The sequence below is a fragment of the Lepidochelys kempii genome, chromosome 1 (genome assembly GCF_965140265.1).
Source record: "Lepidochelys kempii isolate rLepKem1 chromosome 1, rLepKem1.hap2, whole genome shotgun sequence".
In the NCBI taxonomy this organism is placed as follows: Eukaryota; Metazoa; Chordata; order Testudines; family Cheloniidae; genus Lepidochelys; species Lepidochelys kempii.
In genome coordinates, this window is record NC_133256.1 from 215,948,406 (window position 1) to 215,964,631 (window position 16,226).

At 52.4% G+C, this 16,226-nt stretch overlaps 1 protein-coding gene across 3 annotated transcripts in view; it reads right to left on the reverse strand.

Annotated features, from left to right (window-relative positions):
* Positions 1 to 1,326: 1,326 nt before the first annotated feature.
* Positions 1,327 to 16,226, reverse strand: part of LOC140898777 (alpha-2-macroglobulin-like) — a 57,890-nt gene continuing 42,990 nt past the window's right edge. For 2 of the 3 annotated variants that reach the window (XM_073313165.1, XM_073313156.1), the window contains exons 27-36: positions 15,851 to 15,925; positions 14,847 to 15,012; positions 10,472 to 10,695; positions 9,257 to 9,475; positions 8,824 to 8,951; positions 5,962 to 6,052; positions 4,328 to 4,396; positions 3,806 to 3,908; positions 2,857 to 2,898; positions 1,327 to 1,495 (exon numbers count right to left, since the gene is read on the reverse strand). In XM_073313165.1, the coding sequence (XP_073169266.1) occupies positions 1,470 to 1,495; positions 2,857 to 2,898; positions 3,806 to 3,908; positions 4,328 to 4,396; positions 5,962 to 6,052; positions 8,824 to 8,951; positions 9,257 to 9,475; positions 10,472 to 10,695; positions 14,847 to 15,012; positions 15,851 to 15,925 (1,143 nt within the window). In that variant the 3' untranslated portion in view covers positions 1,327 to 1,469. The other variant, XM_073313174.1, reaches the window with a different exon arrangement.

The following is a 16,226-nucleotide window of genomic DNA, read 5'->3' on the forward strand; positions in this document are numbered from 1 at the left end:
TATGGAAACATTCCATTTCACTAGAAAAGATTGAAACAAAATATTTTGTCATTTCTGAATCAATTGTTTTTTTGCAACTTTTTATTCTGCAAAAAATGTTATTTCTAATGTTCATCTCATTTTCTCTCAGCTCTCATTTAAACCCAGTTCATTTTATAGACAAGGTCTTTTTAAAAGCAAAGTGCAGATGGGACCGTTAGTGAGTGATAATGGGGAATCACAGCAGGAGACAAAGCACTTATCTTCATGTAAAGCACTGCAGCAGTGCAAATGTAGCACTTCAGTAAAGACACTACTATGCCAAAGAGAGAACTTCTCCTGTCATGTGGTTAATCCACCTCCCCAAGAGGCATTAGCTATGTCAACAGGAGAAGCTCCCTTGTAAACATAGAGCTGTCTATGTACACTGCAGGTTAGGTCAGTATAACTACAGCACGAGGGGAGTAGACCTAGTCAAGGACACGTGAAATAAGGTGAAAAGCCAGAGAATCGGATGCAGGGTTTTCTTTGTTCAGAGAGAACACTCCTAGGACAGACATGCTGAGAGAGGGCTGAATAAAGCAATTTACAAAGAGACTTTGAAAGAATTAAATATGCATAGTTTGGATAAATAATGAATAACTAGAAGGCACAATAATTCACTACATGCATTTAAAACGGTAAATACCAAAAAAAGAGGGGACATTATTTAGGGGACTTGAACAGATAAAATTAGGTGTAAATGGGCTGAAACCAAGAAAAGGGGAGCATTTCAGGAAACTTTTTCTGTGAAGGGGCTCCCAGACTGTGGAGTAGTTTCCCAAAGGGAAGGGGGTCAGAAGTCCCATTAGCTGAGGCACTTACAACTAGTATTATATAAATCCCTGGAACATGCCCTTCAATTCTAGGACAAACCACTTGTCACAATGCTACATGCTGTGGCCGGCTGCACTTCATGGGAGCAGCAGGGATGGAACTTACAGGCTGGTGTTCCAAACCCCCAGGCCTCGACCACTTCATCCAAAAGAGACCCCGTTACATGTTAGCCGTATCAGGCCCTGGCACACAGCTGAGTATTTCTGTTTCCATCCTGTAGTGGGCAGAGAGCATCTACAGTCCCACAGTTCATGTTTACAAGTAAGGAACAATCCCACACTAGTCGCTAACTGGAAAAGGTGAGGGCTACTGGACACAATGGTGCTTAGCAGATCTTTTCCCACAGACCCTTTCCCCCTGGCTGGCTGTGCAGGGCAGAGCCCTAGCTGGATGGGACACATGTTGGCCTGAGAAGTCCTGGGGCTGAGCAGGGATAAGGGGGTTGGGAACAGAGAGGCCAGGAGCCATTGGTCAGGGTGGTGAATTCATTTATTTGTAATGTTTGTTTCCCTCTTGTTGCGGCTGTTTTCTCTCTGTCGCTCCCTCCAACCACCTCAGCCTGCGCAGAGGCTAAGCGGGTGGGACGTAGGAGGCTCAGAACACGACTCCATCCCTCACACATTGCTCTGCTCGGCTCCCACTGTGAGGGGGAAAGGAGCGGGAACAGGAGGGATTTAGAGAAGAGACTGGCTAGGCCTCCCCTGGGCTTGGGCACAGAGCCAGCAACACACATCCAGGGCTGGGCACAACTGCTCTGCCGCAGGGAGCAGAGCCCTGCCAGGGCCCCAGGCAGGAGATTCCGTGGCCCTGATCTCTCCCTCCCAGGGACAGGGCCTTGCCTCATCTGCCTCCATACGGAGCGTCTCATAGCGCTGGGGAGTTGCAGCACAGGATCCAGCGCAGGCTGTGTCAGCCTAGGGTCTGCCTGGAACCATCTCTGCCGTGTCTGACACTGCAGAGCAGGGATGGACCTGGGGCCACAGGATGCATAGGCTCAGCTCGGACATTTGCTTTAGGAGCGAGGTGCAATGTTCCCTCTAATTTTTGACAGGCCGTGTGCACAAAAAATTTCTTCTGTGCAAATTTGTGCGCACAGTGTTTTGCCATGTGCGCGGGGTTTAGGATCTGTGTGTGCACACGCACAGCTTAGAGGGAACAGCAGCGAGGTGCTGATCTGGGGAGCACGTCCTCTCCCTGCCCCTTTGTTCCTATGGGACCCGGCCCAGAATGGAGTGAATCCATTTACACCAGAGCCATCAGTGCCCACGGGAGGGAAGGGAGCTCCCTGCATTGGGACTGAGCACCTGCCTGTGGATCAGCACCAGGGGCATGAAGTCCAGAGAAGCCCTTGGATGCTGAGATCCTTCCCTGGGCCTCTCAGTCCTGCAGAACAAGGGCTGGGAGAAGGAGGCTTCTGCTGAGTCCTGCTGCTGGGAGACCCTCCCTTCCTCTGTCTGCCTGGCTTTCCTGTGCTTTGGTTCTTTCATTCACTCTCTGATCCTCCCTGTCACAGATATTTTGGCTCCTCTGATCCTAGCCAGAAGCAGGAAGCTCAGACCCAACTGCTGGGGAGAGGGGTAAAGAATCTGAGCTTACAGGACAGGCTGAGTGGCCTCAGGTTCTTATTTGATCCGAGCCCAGACAGCCCATCTCTGAAAGCTTCACAGAAACAAGCTACCCAGTGAGATGGCAGGGACTTGTTGGCTCTGATTGGGCTGGAGCCCTCGCCCTGCCCCAGGAAGAGCCTCTCACAAACCATTGCAATGGCCCAATTTCCATAGGGCTCACGAGGCAGAGGCTGCGGGGTGAATGGAGCACCTATCCCCCGGAATAAGCAAAGATGCCATCAGTGCAGGCAACAAACCCCTGTGCAGGGGAAAAAAGCCACCAGCTCCAAGTGCACGGGGGATGCACTGCCTGGAGCTGAGCTCTCGCAGTGGGGAGTAGATCTGGGGGTGCTGTGAGCAGGACGAGGGGAGGAAATGGCTCTTCATACGCTACCTTTGCTGCAGGGGGCACTGTACTCGGCGATGGCAAATTCATCTGGAAGGCACAAGGGAAGGGAGATGTGATCAGGGCTGTGTGAGACCCAACCAGGACTCCTCACACTTCCACCAGGCCCTCTGCAGAGAGCTGGCACTGCACCAGAGATCTCAGGGAGGAGGGGAGGGAGCCCTCTCTCCAGGGGCACTGGGGGAACCTCAGCTGGGCTCCATGGGAGGAAGGCAACGGTTACCCCAAGGCTACAGCGCAACAGGCATCTCCAGAGGGTCTGTGCCAGGTGCCCTATGTCCGTTTGCACCTCGCCTGACTCACGACCAGAGCCCAACGGCACCCCGGCGGTTTTGTCACCCAATGTCCTAGCTGGGAGTGGAGGAGCGAATGTGCCTCCCCCAGGTCAGCTGGGATCTCAGGTCAGGATCTGAACCCAAGACCCTCCCAGATCCATGGGTTGGCACCTTCCCTCTACAGTGCGGGAGGGGTCTGGGCTCGTGGTGCGAGCATGAGGCCAGTGGAATATGATCCCTCGCCCATAATCCCTGTGTGCCCCACATTCTCATCTGGGAGAGGGGAGACGCTGCTGAGATGGGCCTGTTGTGTTCAGAGATGAGAGGGGGACACTGTCTGCGTGGGGCAAACCAGTGTCAGGGATGGTGGCGGCAGGGCCATTCGGGTTGGAAGCAGAAGGAGAAGGAAATGGGGTTTGCCCTTGAACCTGCCCGGGCAGTCGCTGAGCAGGCACCACTGGCGTGAGGTTCTCAGCTCAGCCCCAGGCCTGTCCCCAACCTCAGGAGGCAGCCCAGGGGTGGGGAGGTGGATCATCAAGAGAACGAGGCCAAACACAACCCTGAGCCCAGCGGGTCCCCCTGTGGCTGTGACTGTGGCCTCTCCCCTCCCTATGACAGGCCCATGGTGGCTAACGTCCCCCCGTCCCTGCCCCCACACACACCCGTCTCGTAGTAATCATAGACTTTCACCAGCGCCGGCTTCAGGCTCTGCACGGGGAAGTCCTGCTCCACCATGAAGGAGAAACTCTGAGTCACATTGTTCACCTGGGATGTGGGGGGGAAACAGACAAGACTCAGGAGGATGCTCTGAGCCACCTCACCCACTCCTTCCCCATCTCTCCCATGTACCCCCATTGCTCCCCCCCCATGATCTTGCAGGTCCAGCATCTGCCCCCCTTGGCTGCAGGGCCTGGCAGGGATCAGGCCCTGGGGGAGGAGGGAGAAGCCCTGCCCCCCAACCCCCGGGTACGTGCCGCTCTCCCTGGTACCCGTAGGCTCTGTATGTTGGGGGAGCAGAAAGTGCTGAAGGGAAATACTGAGGAGCAGCAGCAGCTGGCGGGGGATACATGGGTTTGTCTTTCCTTGCCCTGGCCTGGGAGATTTCCTCCATTCAGTGCCTCTATCGCGGGTATGTTGCGGGTGACTCTCTCCTTGGCTCATCCTGGCCCCATGTGGCCGCTTACCTGCTCCATGTAGAGCAGCACGTGGTTGGTGCTCAGTTCTGTGCGGTGGATGTGGTGATGTCCTTCCAGCTGCCAGCAGCCAAGGGAGAGAAGCAGGATGTTACTGGGCCCCTCTTCAAACTACCCCAGAGCCCTAAGGAATGGGATGCTGGTGCATTAAAGGAATGAGTGGAGTCTCTCGTGTGGCCCTACCCACCTAGTGGACTGAGGTGTAAAGTGCCTCAGATTGAGAGCATCTGATTTCCAAAACCTGACCCAGGGACCATGCTGCCACCATCCACCATGCTGCCCACCATGTGGCACCCTGTCCGCGGCTGGCCAGTGGCAGCAAGAAGACTGTGACCATGGCAGAAAGCCAGGATGGATTGGGAGACAGCTCAGCAGACAGAGAGGACTTAGAGGAGCAGTAGCCTGGACTCCCAGAACTCTGATATTCCAAGTAAGACTCAGGACCCCAGCCAGCAAAAACCAGGCTCCCTCCGTGCCTCACTGGCACTTGGAGTCACCCTTATCCATGCCAGAGTCCTCCTACAATGACTGGGCACAGGGGGTTGTGTTAGGAGGTTCTTGCTTAGAGGTGCTGGCAGCTGTATGGCTGGACCTGGGGCCAATGTCCTGACCAGGCAGTCCATCCCCATGGGTGGGTGCATGGCTCTTCTAATGAGTCAGCCCCATGGTGGGCAGGTCCCGACTGGGCTACCTGCCACCGGGGATCATCCGGTTTGGCTAAGAGTGTGGAGGGTGTCGCAGTGTGTGTGTGTGTGGGGATGTTATGTGGGGGAAGGTAGGAGAAATACATCCTCAGTGCTTATGGTTGGTTGTTCAAGGAGTGGTGCATTTGGAGCTTGTTTTGAGACTCATTTGGGCTTGTCATTTTGAAATATCTGGCAACCCTAAGTCACCCTGAGTCTCTATCAAGTGCAGCATCAGCTCAGTGTCTGATCTGTCCCCAGAGTGGAGGGTTGTGGCTGTGAGCACTGCCTTCCCTGTTCTCACAGGCTTCATTAAGATGGTGAGATCTCACCTCAGGGCCCCTGAAGGGGCACCTCCCACCATCTGGATCTCCCTGAGGAGATGTAGGGCCTGGGGTGGGCTCAGGAGTTTCAGTGTGTGTGTGTGTGGGGGGGGTGTTAGAATTGGGGGAGCAGAGAGGGGCACAGGGAGATGGAGGCTCCTCACTCTCTCCCCCAAGCACCCTGCAAGCCCAGCCTGACTTCCCCTTACAGGAACACTGCCCCCTCCAGGGGAGACTGTGAGGTGCCTCCAGCCGAGCCTGCTCCCCCTGTGCGTAACAGTTTACCAGGGAATCACTGAGTGGGAGCTCAGGGGGATGGGACAGGATGGGGAAGGAGTGGGGGATCAGGGGAGGGTCAGAAAGAAGAGATGGGGTCAGAGAGACGGAGACAAGGGCCGAGGGGGGGAGGGAGCCTGATGCTGGAGAAGGGACTAGGGAGTGGCCAGGCTGCAAATGAGGGGTTGGGGTTTGGAGTTGACCTGGGGCCAGATACCCCTCAAGTGGGGTTGGAGGCAAAGTGCCCTGGATGCCCACTGGTTGGGGTTGTGGGGAGCTGGATTCCACTTGGGTGTGAGGCAGATACCCTTGGCTGTGGCCCATACACAGAATGGGCCGTTACCTTCCTCACTGATGTCTTCACAGGGATGAATCCTGAGAGCATCTTAACGTCAACGATGACCATGTTGGAGACAGGGCGTTTCCCTGTGTATCTGGGAGACCAAGCGGGAAATGAAACAAAGTTTAATACATCTCAGCACAGAGCTGATGCACCTCAACCCTGAGCTGCAGCACCTCACACCCTCACTGGCCCCCTGTCCTGCCACTACCTTTCATCGCTGCCCTGCAGCCCCCTGCTATTCCAGTCCTGGTTTCCCCACACAGCTCTGCCAATGTCCCTCAGTTCTGCCCTGGAGCATGTAAGTTTGCTGAAAGTCCCTCAAGCACAAGGCTTCCCATCCAATAAGGGGTTTAGTTAAAATATGCCCATCATTGGTGGGGGCAGGAAGAGGGAGCAATTTAAATAACTTGATTTTTTAAAAATATAATTGATTTATAAGTGAGTCAGGTTTTGAAAAATCAGTGTAAAGGTTTGCGCAATTAAAACTTTAGATTATAGTGTGTGCTGAACTAACTTATAAAGCTGGTGTTTCTAAATGCTGCTACTGCTAGGGGATCCTATTTGAATTTTACAAAAATTCTGCACACAAAAACCAAAATATTGGAAGTGAAGGTGCTGTTCCTACAAACTTTTTAGCAGGTACCTACTTCCAGTCACATGAACAGAGGCACAGGTGAGGAAACTGAAGCATGTGCAGAAATGTTTGCAGCATCAGGGGCTAAAACTGTATTAATTATTATTATTATTAAAAACATTGGTTTTATTGGGATAGAATTTCTGTCACTTCAGATCCAAACTGGTTTACTGTTAGCCCTGGGAAGTTATTTCAATACAAAGCAACCGTGAGCTTCTTTATATACACTCCTACGCCCATATTTTGGCATCTAAGGGTGGGCTTTGTAAAAGCACCAAAGTGATTTAGGAGCACAAGTCTGATTGAACTCAGACTGCAAATCCCGCTGAAGAAGAATGGCCAGGTCAAAGCATTCGGCTCCTGTGACTGGGGGCAGTTCACTCAATGGGAGGGTAGTGGTGGTTGCAGATACAGAAAGGGCTACTGGCCGGGCAGTTTTGTGTCTGAGTTTGTGTTTCTCTCACACTAAGGATGTTACTGAAGTTCTTAGCCCTGGTCTACACTAGGACTTTAGGTCGAATTTAGCAGCGTTAAATCAATGTAAACCTGCACCCGTCCACTCGATGAAGCCCTTTTTTTCGACTTAAAGGGCTCTTAAAATCGATTTCCTTACTCCACCCCTGACAAGTGGATTAGCGCTTAAATCGGCCTTGCTGGGTCGAATTTGGGGTACTGTGGACACAATTCGACGGTATTGGCCTCCGGGAGCTATCCCAGAGTGCTCCATTGTGACTGCTCTGGACAGCACTCTCAACTCAGATGCACGATTGTTTGCCGTTGCTCTGATGCAGGGAGGGGCGACTGACGACACGGCTTACAGGGTTGGCTTACAGGGAGCTAAAATCAACAAAGGGGGTGGCTTTACATCAAGCAGTATTTCAGGCAGGACTTCACGGAGGGTTCCAATAAGAAATGGTGCACCTAAGTTATTGTTCTTATTGGAACAAGGAGGTTAGTCTGGCCTCTGATTGATAACATGGCTAGATTTACCTCGCTGCACTTTCTCTGTGAGTGACTGCAGTGTGACCTAGAGGAATGAGTCCCCTAGACGGGGGGCGGGGGGTTTGCAAATGAGTACAAAACAAATCTGGTCTATTTCTTGTTTTGATCCACTCCATCTATCTTTTACAGCTTTGGCTGGCAGCAGACGGTGCAGAAGGACTGCATGCCATCCACATCTCATGGCTGCTCGGCAGAAGATGGTACAATAGGACTGCAAGCCATCCTCATCTCTTGCCTGCCCGGCAGAAGATGATGCAATAGGACTGCTAGCAATCCGTATCACCTACCTGCTCACCATAAGATAGTTCAATAGGACTGACTGCAGGACTAAAGAGAATGACTTGATCAAGTCACTCCAAATTTAGTCCCTGCGCCCGTGTCTGCCCAGGCGCTCCTGATCGACCTCACACAGGCAACCAGGAGCACCTCGGACATGACGATGACGGCTACCAGTCCTATTGCACTGTCTGCTGCCACAAGGCAATGGGTTGCTGCTGCTGTGTAGCAATGCAGTACCACGTCTGCCAGCACGCAGGAGACATATGGTGACAGTGAGCTGAGCGGGCTCCATGCTTGCCGTGGCATGGCGTCTGCACAGGTAACTCAGGAAAAAAGGCGCGAAACGATTGTCTGCCCTTGCTTTCATGGAGGGAGGGAGGGAACGGGGGCCTGACGATATGTACCCAGAACCACCCGCGACAATGTTTTAGCCTCATCAGGCATTGGGATCTCAACCCAGAATTCCAATGGGCAGCGGAGACTGCGGGAACTGTGGGATAGCTACCCACAGTGCAACGCTCCGGAAGTTGACTCTAGCCTCGGTACTGTGGAAGCACTCCGCCGAGTTAATGCACTTAGAGCATTTTCTGTGGGGACACACACTCGAACATATAAAACCGATTTCTAAAAAAACGACTTCTATAAATTCGACCTAATTTCGTAGTGTAGACATACTCTTAGAGTAACAAGCACAAAACAATCACTGTAACAATTTACGGGGGGAGAGCTGGCAATACAGAAGTACAAAATCTGATTGACATTGAAAAGAGCAATTGCAATTAAGAAAATACCATGATTTAATGTAAAAATCCATTTTTAATTTTTGGAAAAATATTGATTTGTATCTACTTTTCTGGGGTTTCCCCTCCCCTTTGGGAGCTCTTGGAGTGACTTGTCCCCAGCCCTAAGGCTGCTCAGGAAGGCCTGGCACTGCGAGGGGGAGTTACCTGATGTTTATGGTGATGTCAAAGGTCCTGTGAGCCTTGATGCTGTCACACGTCTCAGGGACCGTGTGCACCTCCAGCGCGAATGGCGCCTCACCCGGCTTGGGGAGCACATTGTACCTCAGGCTGGTCTGGAAGAGAATACACAGTTCTCTGTGTCTGTCCATCTGTCCATTTCCTCTGTCTCCTTCCCTCTGCTCAGTTTCATTCTTTTCTTTATCTCTTTTCTCTCTCTCTCCCCATTCCCCAACTCTCTCTGTCAACTCTCTCTCCCCCTCACACCTCTTTCCTATTTCCTCCTCCTCTCCCCCATCTCTTCCTCTCTTTTCCTTCCCTCCCTCCCTCCCCAGCCCACGCACCGTGCCATCTCCATGGGAATGAGACAGGATCCCCGCAGCAGCAGCGTCTCCCTCTCTCTCTGCCCCAAGGCCCTCACCTGCACATAGACACATCCTTCTCCTGTCACCACTGTGCTGTAGTCCCCTGGCACCTCTGGCAGTGCCATACGCTGGAGCAGCAGACGGTTCGTGTGATCCACCTGGAACTGGGCCTGGAAATTCCCTGTGGACTGCAGGGTCACTGTGGACGCTCCTCCGCTCTTGGCATAGGTAGACGCTCCGTATAGGGACAGGGCCTGGAGCGCCACCACTGTGTCCTGCCAGACAAGAGATGGGCCCAGGCACCCAAGGGGATAAGTTAGCCGTTTCCATGGGCCTGGAGTCCCATCCCGCCAGCTCCTCCAACACACTAATGCCCTGCTCAGGTGGAGAAGGGAGACAGAAAGGTCGGCTTTTCCCATTTCCACCCATTCTCTCCCCATCACCAGCATGTGCCATGCTCCCTATTCCCTTGGGCTCATATCCTCCAAGGTATTTAGGCACCTATCTCCCATTGAAAGCAGCCAGGTGTCTAACCTGGGAACCTTGGGGATCTGGTATCTCTGATACTCCACTGAAAGGAGCTGGGGGAAGATATCACCCACTCTCCCCTGAAGACACCCTGCCTGAAGGGGCAGCTCACGACAGACAGACCAAGTGAAATGGCTCAGAGAGGACCATGGCGAGGCAGCCAGGAGGCTCAGTAATGGAGTATGAGAAAGCCCTGTGGGTATCAAGCCAACCAGGGAAATGGTGGAACATGGAGCCAATGACTGGTCAGAGAGGTCACTCCGAGAGGTCCCAGCCTCCAAGCACCAGCATGGCCTGCACCTGCTCAAAGCAGGAGGTGGCGCCTCCTGTTTGGTTGTCACTCAGGATGGTGCTTCCCCCCGGGTGTGTCCGGAAGTGACTGGCTGCTACTGCTTCTCTGGAGAGGCCTCAGCTCTCAAGCTGAATTGACCTGGCTGGATGGGGTCAGTGCTGGGGATGGCACTGCACGCGTAGGTGCTCAGGGCGAATCTTCTGCTTTCCGTACACAGGAGCATCATTTGTCCAGTCTCCAGCATCATTAGCCTGCCGGAACCTGTGGGGATCGGAAGTAACTATGCTCCATGCTGTGCCTAACCCATGATCTAAACTGTACAGTGAGGGGACTGCCCGCTCCTCAGGGCAGCCTCCCACGTCTCCCGGGTAGTTTATCTGTCTCCTGCCCTCTCCTGTCTGCCTCTCCCTCCTGCCCTGGGTGTCTCAGGCTGGGGATGGGAACAGCTCACCTGTGTGGAGGAGAAGCCCCCATTGGGATTCTGCTGTTTGCTGATCCACTTTACAATTTGAGCTGCTAATGACACATCTCCTTGGGATGGTGCTGGCCGCGTGGTGAGGTAAGCGAGGAGCGCATAGGACGTCATCTCCACCTCGGCAGAAGGAGCACGGGGGTGATAGAAGGGGAGATCTACCTCCGGCTCCTTCCCGGGCCTCTGCCAGTGAATGGAGCCGTCTGCAATGGGAGAAGGGAGAGAAGGAAATACAGATGCTTAGTACATGCCATTTCTAAGGGGGTTATTGACCTGCTGCTGCTGCGGGTGGGAGAACAGAGCCCCCTGTGCTAGTCTGGCATATTGGTATGAGACGCGAAAGGATTAAATAGTCCCTCACTTGCTGGTCTAGTGCATTTATACAAATCTTGTGGTATGAACACTCAGCAACTAATCAGGCTGCCACCTCTGTGCCTACATCCCCTTTATCTTATAAAGGGACATCCCAGGAATGGACAGTAGCAGCCTTAATTGGGCTTTTTGATCCAAAAAATGTGAGGTCACTAAGTGGCCCCAGGTGCTCAAGGCCAAAGGGTTACAGCAGTGACGGTCACACCCCACTCCAGCGGCGTGAAGAGCCCATAAATCCTTCTCTTACCAGCACAGTCCCAGTTCTTCCTGGGATTTCCTGGGACACCAGGACCCTTTTTTGGGCCCCCCCGGAATGATGCATTTTTTTCATTTGATCAGTCCAAACATCAGGCTTCTCCTCTTCGTTTGTCTCTTGCTGTAGGGAGCAGATGTCACTCTGTGCGGACCAGGGGCCATCGCTCCCATGGAACGAGTGTCCAGAGCGAGGAGCAGCGCTTGGAGTGAGGAGTGGAGCGGAGCCAGCAAAGACACCGGCAGAGCTATGCTATTGCTCAGTGGGAATGGTACCATTTATTCAGGGGTTCAGGATATGCTCACTCACAGCACTGAGGTGTCGGGGGACCCCCCAGATACACCTGTGTCACTGCAAAGTCAGGCACCGGCAGCCCTGGCCCCAACTCATGTTTTTTAAAAGTTTCCTTTGTCTTTACATGAATATTTCAGCGCCTTTTTTTAAAAAAAAGCCACCATCAAACCGTCCCCCAGGAACTAGCCCTAGGGAAAGGGGACTCAGCCCCAACTCGCTGTGCCCTGGTGATGCCCCCTCTGTCTGGGGAGCTGTAAGGCATCTGCTAGTATCCTAAAATGTGCCCCTTGATGCTTCTCACCACGTAATGCCCCTTGGACCAAACCATCCTCTGCCTCACCTACTGCCCCCTGAGCTGCTCTCAGTGCTGGCCCGCTCCTGGGCTACTGTAGACAGCAGAGCCTGCGGGGGGTGGAGGAAGCTAGATGCCACTGAGATGCTTCCTCCCCCTGCAACAGACTCCCTCCTCAAAATGGGCAACAGTCCGGTGGCGGGGGGAGGGGGGGGAAGCGGAACTGGAATCCTCCTGAGGCAAAGGGGGAGAGGAGGGTAGAGACAGCCTGGACCCAAAGGAGTGGGGAGAGGGAGAGGGAAGGAGAAACCAGGGGAGAAGGAAAGAAAAACCTTGGATGAGAGATCCTAGGGAGGAGGGCAGGAAAGGGAGGGAGAGACATTCAAGGAGGGTGGAAGGGAGAGAAGACGCCTCTAAGACCTGGCCAGATTCTGTGCCACGACAACTATTTTGGCTAGGGCTGTGACTTTTCTACTAGTACCTCTAGTCTGGGCACGGTTATACCAGCATAAAGGTTCCTTTTGTAAGCAGAGTCAGAATGAGCTCTACCCTGACATCTGGTGGTGAGCTGTGGAAAACGACTTCAGGGGCTGATCTCATTTGCATGGGCACACCCACCCCGCCTAGCATGATGGACTGCTTGCCCAAATGGTCACTTTGGCTGCTGTGGGGTCCCCAGTCTCTTTGTAATTGGGGCAGAAATAATAAAGTGTTGTTATCCTGGTTATGTAAATCAAGGACAGTAGAACTGTACTTGGCATTTTAGGATGGAGGGATAAGCCCTCAACTAAGGAGCACTTGCTAGGCAAGGGACATGGGTTCCAAAGCCCAGTACATGGATAGAGATTGGGGACAGAAATTTGTGCCTGGCAGTGTAGGCTCTGTTTAAGGGCCCCAAAGACCATTTTGATCATTCTTCTCTCCACTGTGTAATAACAGAGCTAATTTTGACTCTATTAGGAGTTTTGTTACATACTGCAATTGATGACACCTAGGTCTAAGCATTAGGCTTACTTTGGGCTAGTGGTTCTGAGTACACCAGCACTGAGGATCCTCTACCAACAGTAAAATCACTGAGAGCTGTGTTATGTAAGGGGGCCTAAAGACATATTGGTCAGCAGATGGCTGGTTGTGAAGACTGCAACAGAACCCCACAGAGGTGTGGCAATTGGCCATCAACCAAGCAGCAGAGCATGTAAGGTTCCTCCATACCTATCCTCCCTTCCACCCAGGCTGGGAGGTAAACTCTGCAGATGAACTTCTGAACTCTGGGGGCTGCAGTGACTAAGGACAGAAACTGTGAGTGGGGTGACTTTTGGGTTGCCAAAAGGACACTACCAAAACTTACCTGGGGGTGGGTCTTTTGCTCATGGTTTGTTATGAATCCTGTTTCATGCCGCATTGTATCCCTCCTTTATTAAAAGGCTTTTGCTACACTCAGACTCTGTGCTTGCGAGAGGGGAAGTATTGCCTCTTAGAGGAGCCCAGGGGGGTGGTATGTAATTGTCCCAGGTCACTGGGTGGGGGCTCGAGCCAGTTTTGCACTGTGTTATTGAAAAGGAACCTCTAGATATTGAACCTGGCCCTTGTTGCTGCCAAGTCTGATGGGCAGAAGGGTTACACTTATACTGATAAAAGAAAAGGAGTACTTGTGGCACCTTAGAGACTAACCAATTTATTTGAGCATAAGCTTTCATGAGCTACGGCTCACTTATACTGATAGAATCATAGAAAATTAGGGTTGGAAGAGACCTCAGGAGGTCGTCTAGTCCAACCCCCTGCTCAAAGCAGGATAGATCTCAACAGAAACAGTTCTATCAGTATAAACACCTTCACACTGCTATAACTGTGTCCACACTGGGGGAGTCACACCGCTTTAACTATACCAGTACAGATACAGCAGTAAGACATGTGCGTAGACAAGGCCTGAAGCTCCATCTACCCTGGAGAAATGCTCTGTGTTAGAAAAGAAAATGCATTAAGCAGCACACTGGTAAACATGACTTGGCACCTAGCATAGACAGGGATGGCTGGACTTGTAAATTCCTTTGCTGTTTGTAAACTTAAGCTATGGGGTGCCCTCAGGTGAGCCACAGGCAGCTAATGTGATTGGGTTGGCCACAACCAGCTGCTGTTTTTCACCCCATCTGACCCTGTGTAGACTAGGTACTGAGTCATCTTTAGCAGTGTATGAGCTAATGCATTTTCTAACACAGTGAGTTTCCTCACCTGCATAAGGCCTATAAGTGTGGTGCTGGGGGAGGAGAAAATTGTGGGGGAGACTCTGTGTTTGTGGGGGCTAAGGCAGGGGACAGAGAACCCAAGTGTCTGTTGTGAGGGGAAGGGAACTTGGAGTGTGCGTGTGCTGGGACCCTGCATGACAAGTCCCATGTGCACTAGGATTGTGGGCAGCTTGCGAGTATGTGTGAATGGCTTTCAGGTGGGGGAGAAGGAGCCTGTGTGTGTGAGTGGATCCTGGGGCAACCTTGCACGTGCTTGTGCATTACTTTGTGCCTGGGGCAGGCTGCAGTGTGTGTGGGGGGAGAGAGATTTGGGGGGTGCAAGGCAGCAGGACAGTATGCCTGTGATTTTGTGGGCTGGGAAGTAGGGAATATGTGAGAACTTTTGGTGTGGGAGGCAGGAGAAAGATTTGGAGACTTGGGGGAAGGAGGAAAAGAGCATGAGGAAAAGAAAGGAGAGACCAGCTATTTCACGGTATCGAAAAGGGGAAAACAGACTGAAACAAACAGAGGAAAAGCTAACAAGCTCTGGAGTAGAGGAAGGGGGCAAATGGAGGGAAGGCAGGGACAAGGAAAACGGCAAATGCAAAGGGAATGTTGACATTTTACCTAATAGATTGGTTGCACCCTTCCATATCCAACCTATGACCCAGTTTAAAAGGGCAGGGATACAACATGCTGTGAGTAGAAATGTGTTGGGGGCCGGCCCTGGGGGCCTCTCTCTCAATCTTGTTTCTTCATGTCAAATAACATTCTCCCACCTGGTCCTGGTCCCTCCTAACTTTCCTCTGCTGTGGTTTCCCCTCTGATCACCTGTATATGATTCTCAACACATGGTCACCATACAAATGGGGGATGTAGGGACAGTGGGATGCAGGAGAAGGGCCTGTCAGGAATTCTCACCCTCTTTCACAGCTTCCTTGTCAAGCGAGTCCAGCAGTACCCTGCGGTTCTCCTCCTTCCCCGCCAGGGCGAAGGCATAGGCCAGCAGCGCCCTGGTGTACACGTGGTTTCCTCCCTGCTCTGTAGCCGTCTCCAGACAGAACAGAGCATTACGGACCACAGAGTGCTGTATGGGGAGAGAGACATGAGCTGAGGGAGGAGAGAAGTCGCCCACTGCAGTCCCACAGTGCAACATTGCCTTTAGCAGAGACGGTCTGGCAGCTCTTTTGAACCAAAGGGTCCCAATGTTGGGAAGCCCGCCTGGCTTTTACACAGTCAGCACATTCTCCACAGCCACAGCTATTCCTGCTACTTGCTACCTTTTCCCACATGCTGAATGAACATTTCCCATAAGCACAGAAAAAGCTACGCAGCAAAATTTCCCCACAAGGCAGTGCCACTGAAAGCGGCACAGAGGACACTGGGATGCCTACCCACAATGCACCACACTTTTGCCAATCTGGCCTGATAGTAGGTGAACACAACACACTGGCACAAGTGGTCCAGTGTGAACTCACTGCACCAATATAGTCTTTTTGGTTGCTCGCTGGTGATAAAACTTTTAGCAGTGCGACTTCTGGGTGTGGAGCAGACCTAACAGAAGGAGAACAGAAATCAGCCCTCAATGGGGACCCATTTGGCTGGTGCCAAGGGGTTAAGTGTTATTTACTCAAGTGTTAAATATCTGTAAAACTCAGACCTGTAGGCTTGTAAGAGAGGATCAAGCAAACACCAACTCAAAAGTTTTTAAATAAAGATCATATAAAAGGATTAGAGATGAGAGAGAATCAGTGCCCTGGACTGGAAGGGAAGCTGCAGGGAAATTCAATCCCAGATTTGGACCTCAATTTAAAGTCTTTTCTGACTGGATTTCCCCCTTTTTTAAAGGCTTCTCTCTCGAGATTGGAGCTGGGGACCCCCAAGTTGGCAGCCTATGTCTGGCTTGAGGGGTTACAGGTACGTACAGTGACGGGCAGAGGAATCTCCAGCAGTGCGATGGTGATGTAGGCAGAGAGCGTGACCTCATCGTCCACCCCGCCCTGCAGGAAACCACAGAGAGAGACATTAACCCTGAAAACCTGCCCACTGGCCCCTCCTCCCAGGGGTGTTCTACATCCCTGTTCTTCCCACACTATGGTAGCTTCCATGTATCTGCTCCTCTTCTCCCTTCCCCTGCCCATGGTCGCTCCATGTATAGTATGGTACCCCCTGCTCTTGCCTCCCTTAGTAGATCCCATCTGCCCCAACCCCATGTGCGGCAGTGGCTGAGCTGTTCCCATGAGGAGTTGCACGCTCTCTCTGTGTCACTGGAGTCCTGTATGGGTCCCATGAGGCCCATGG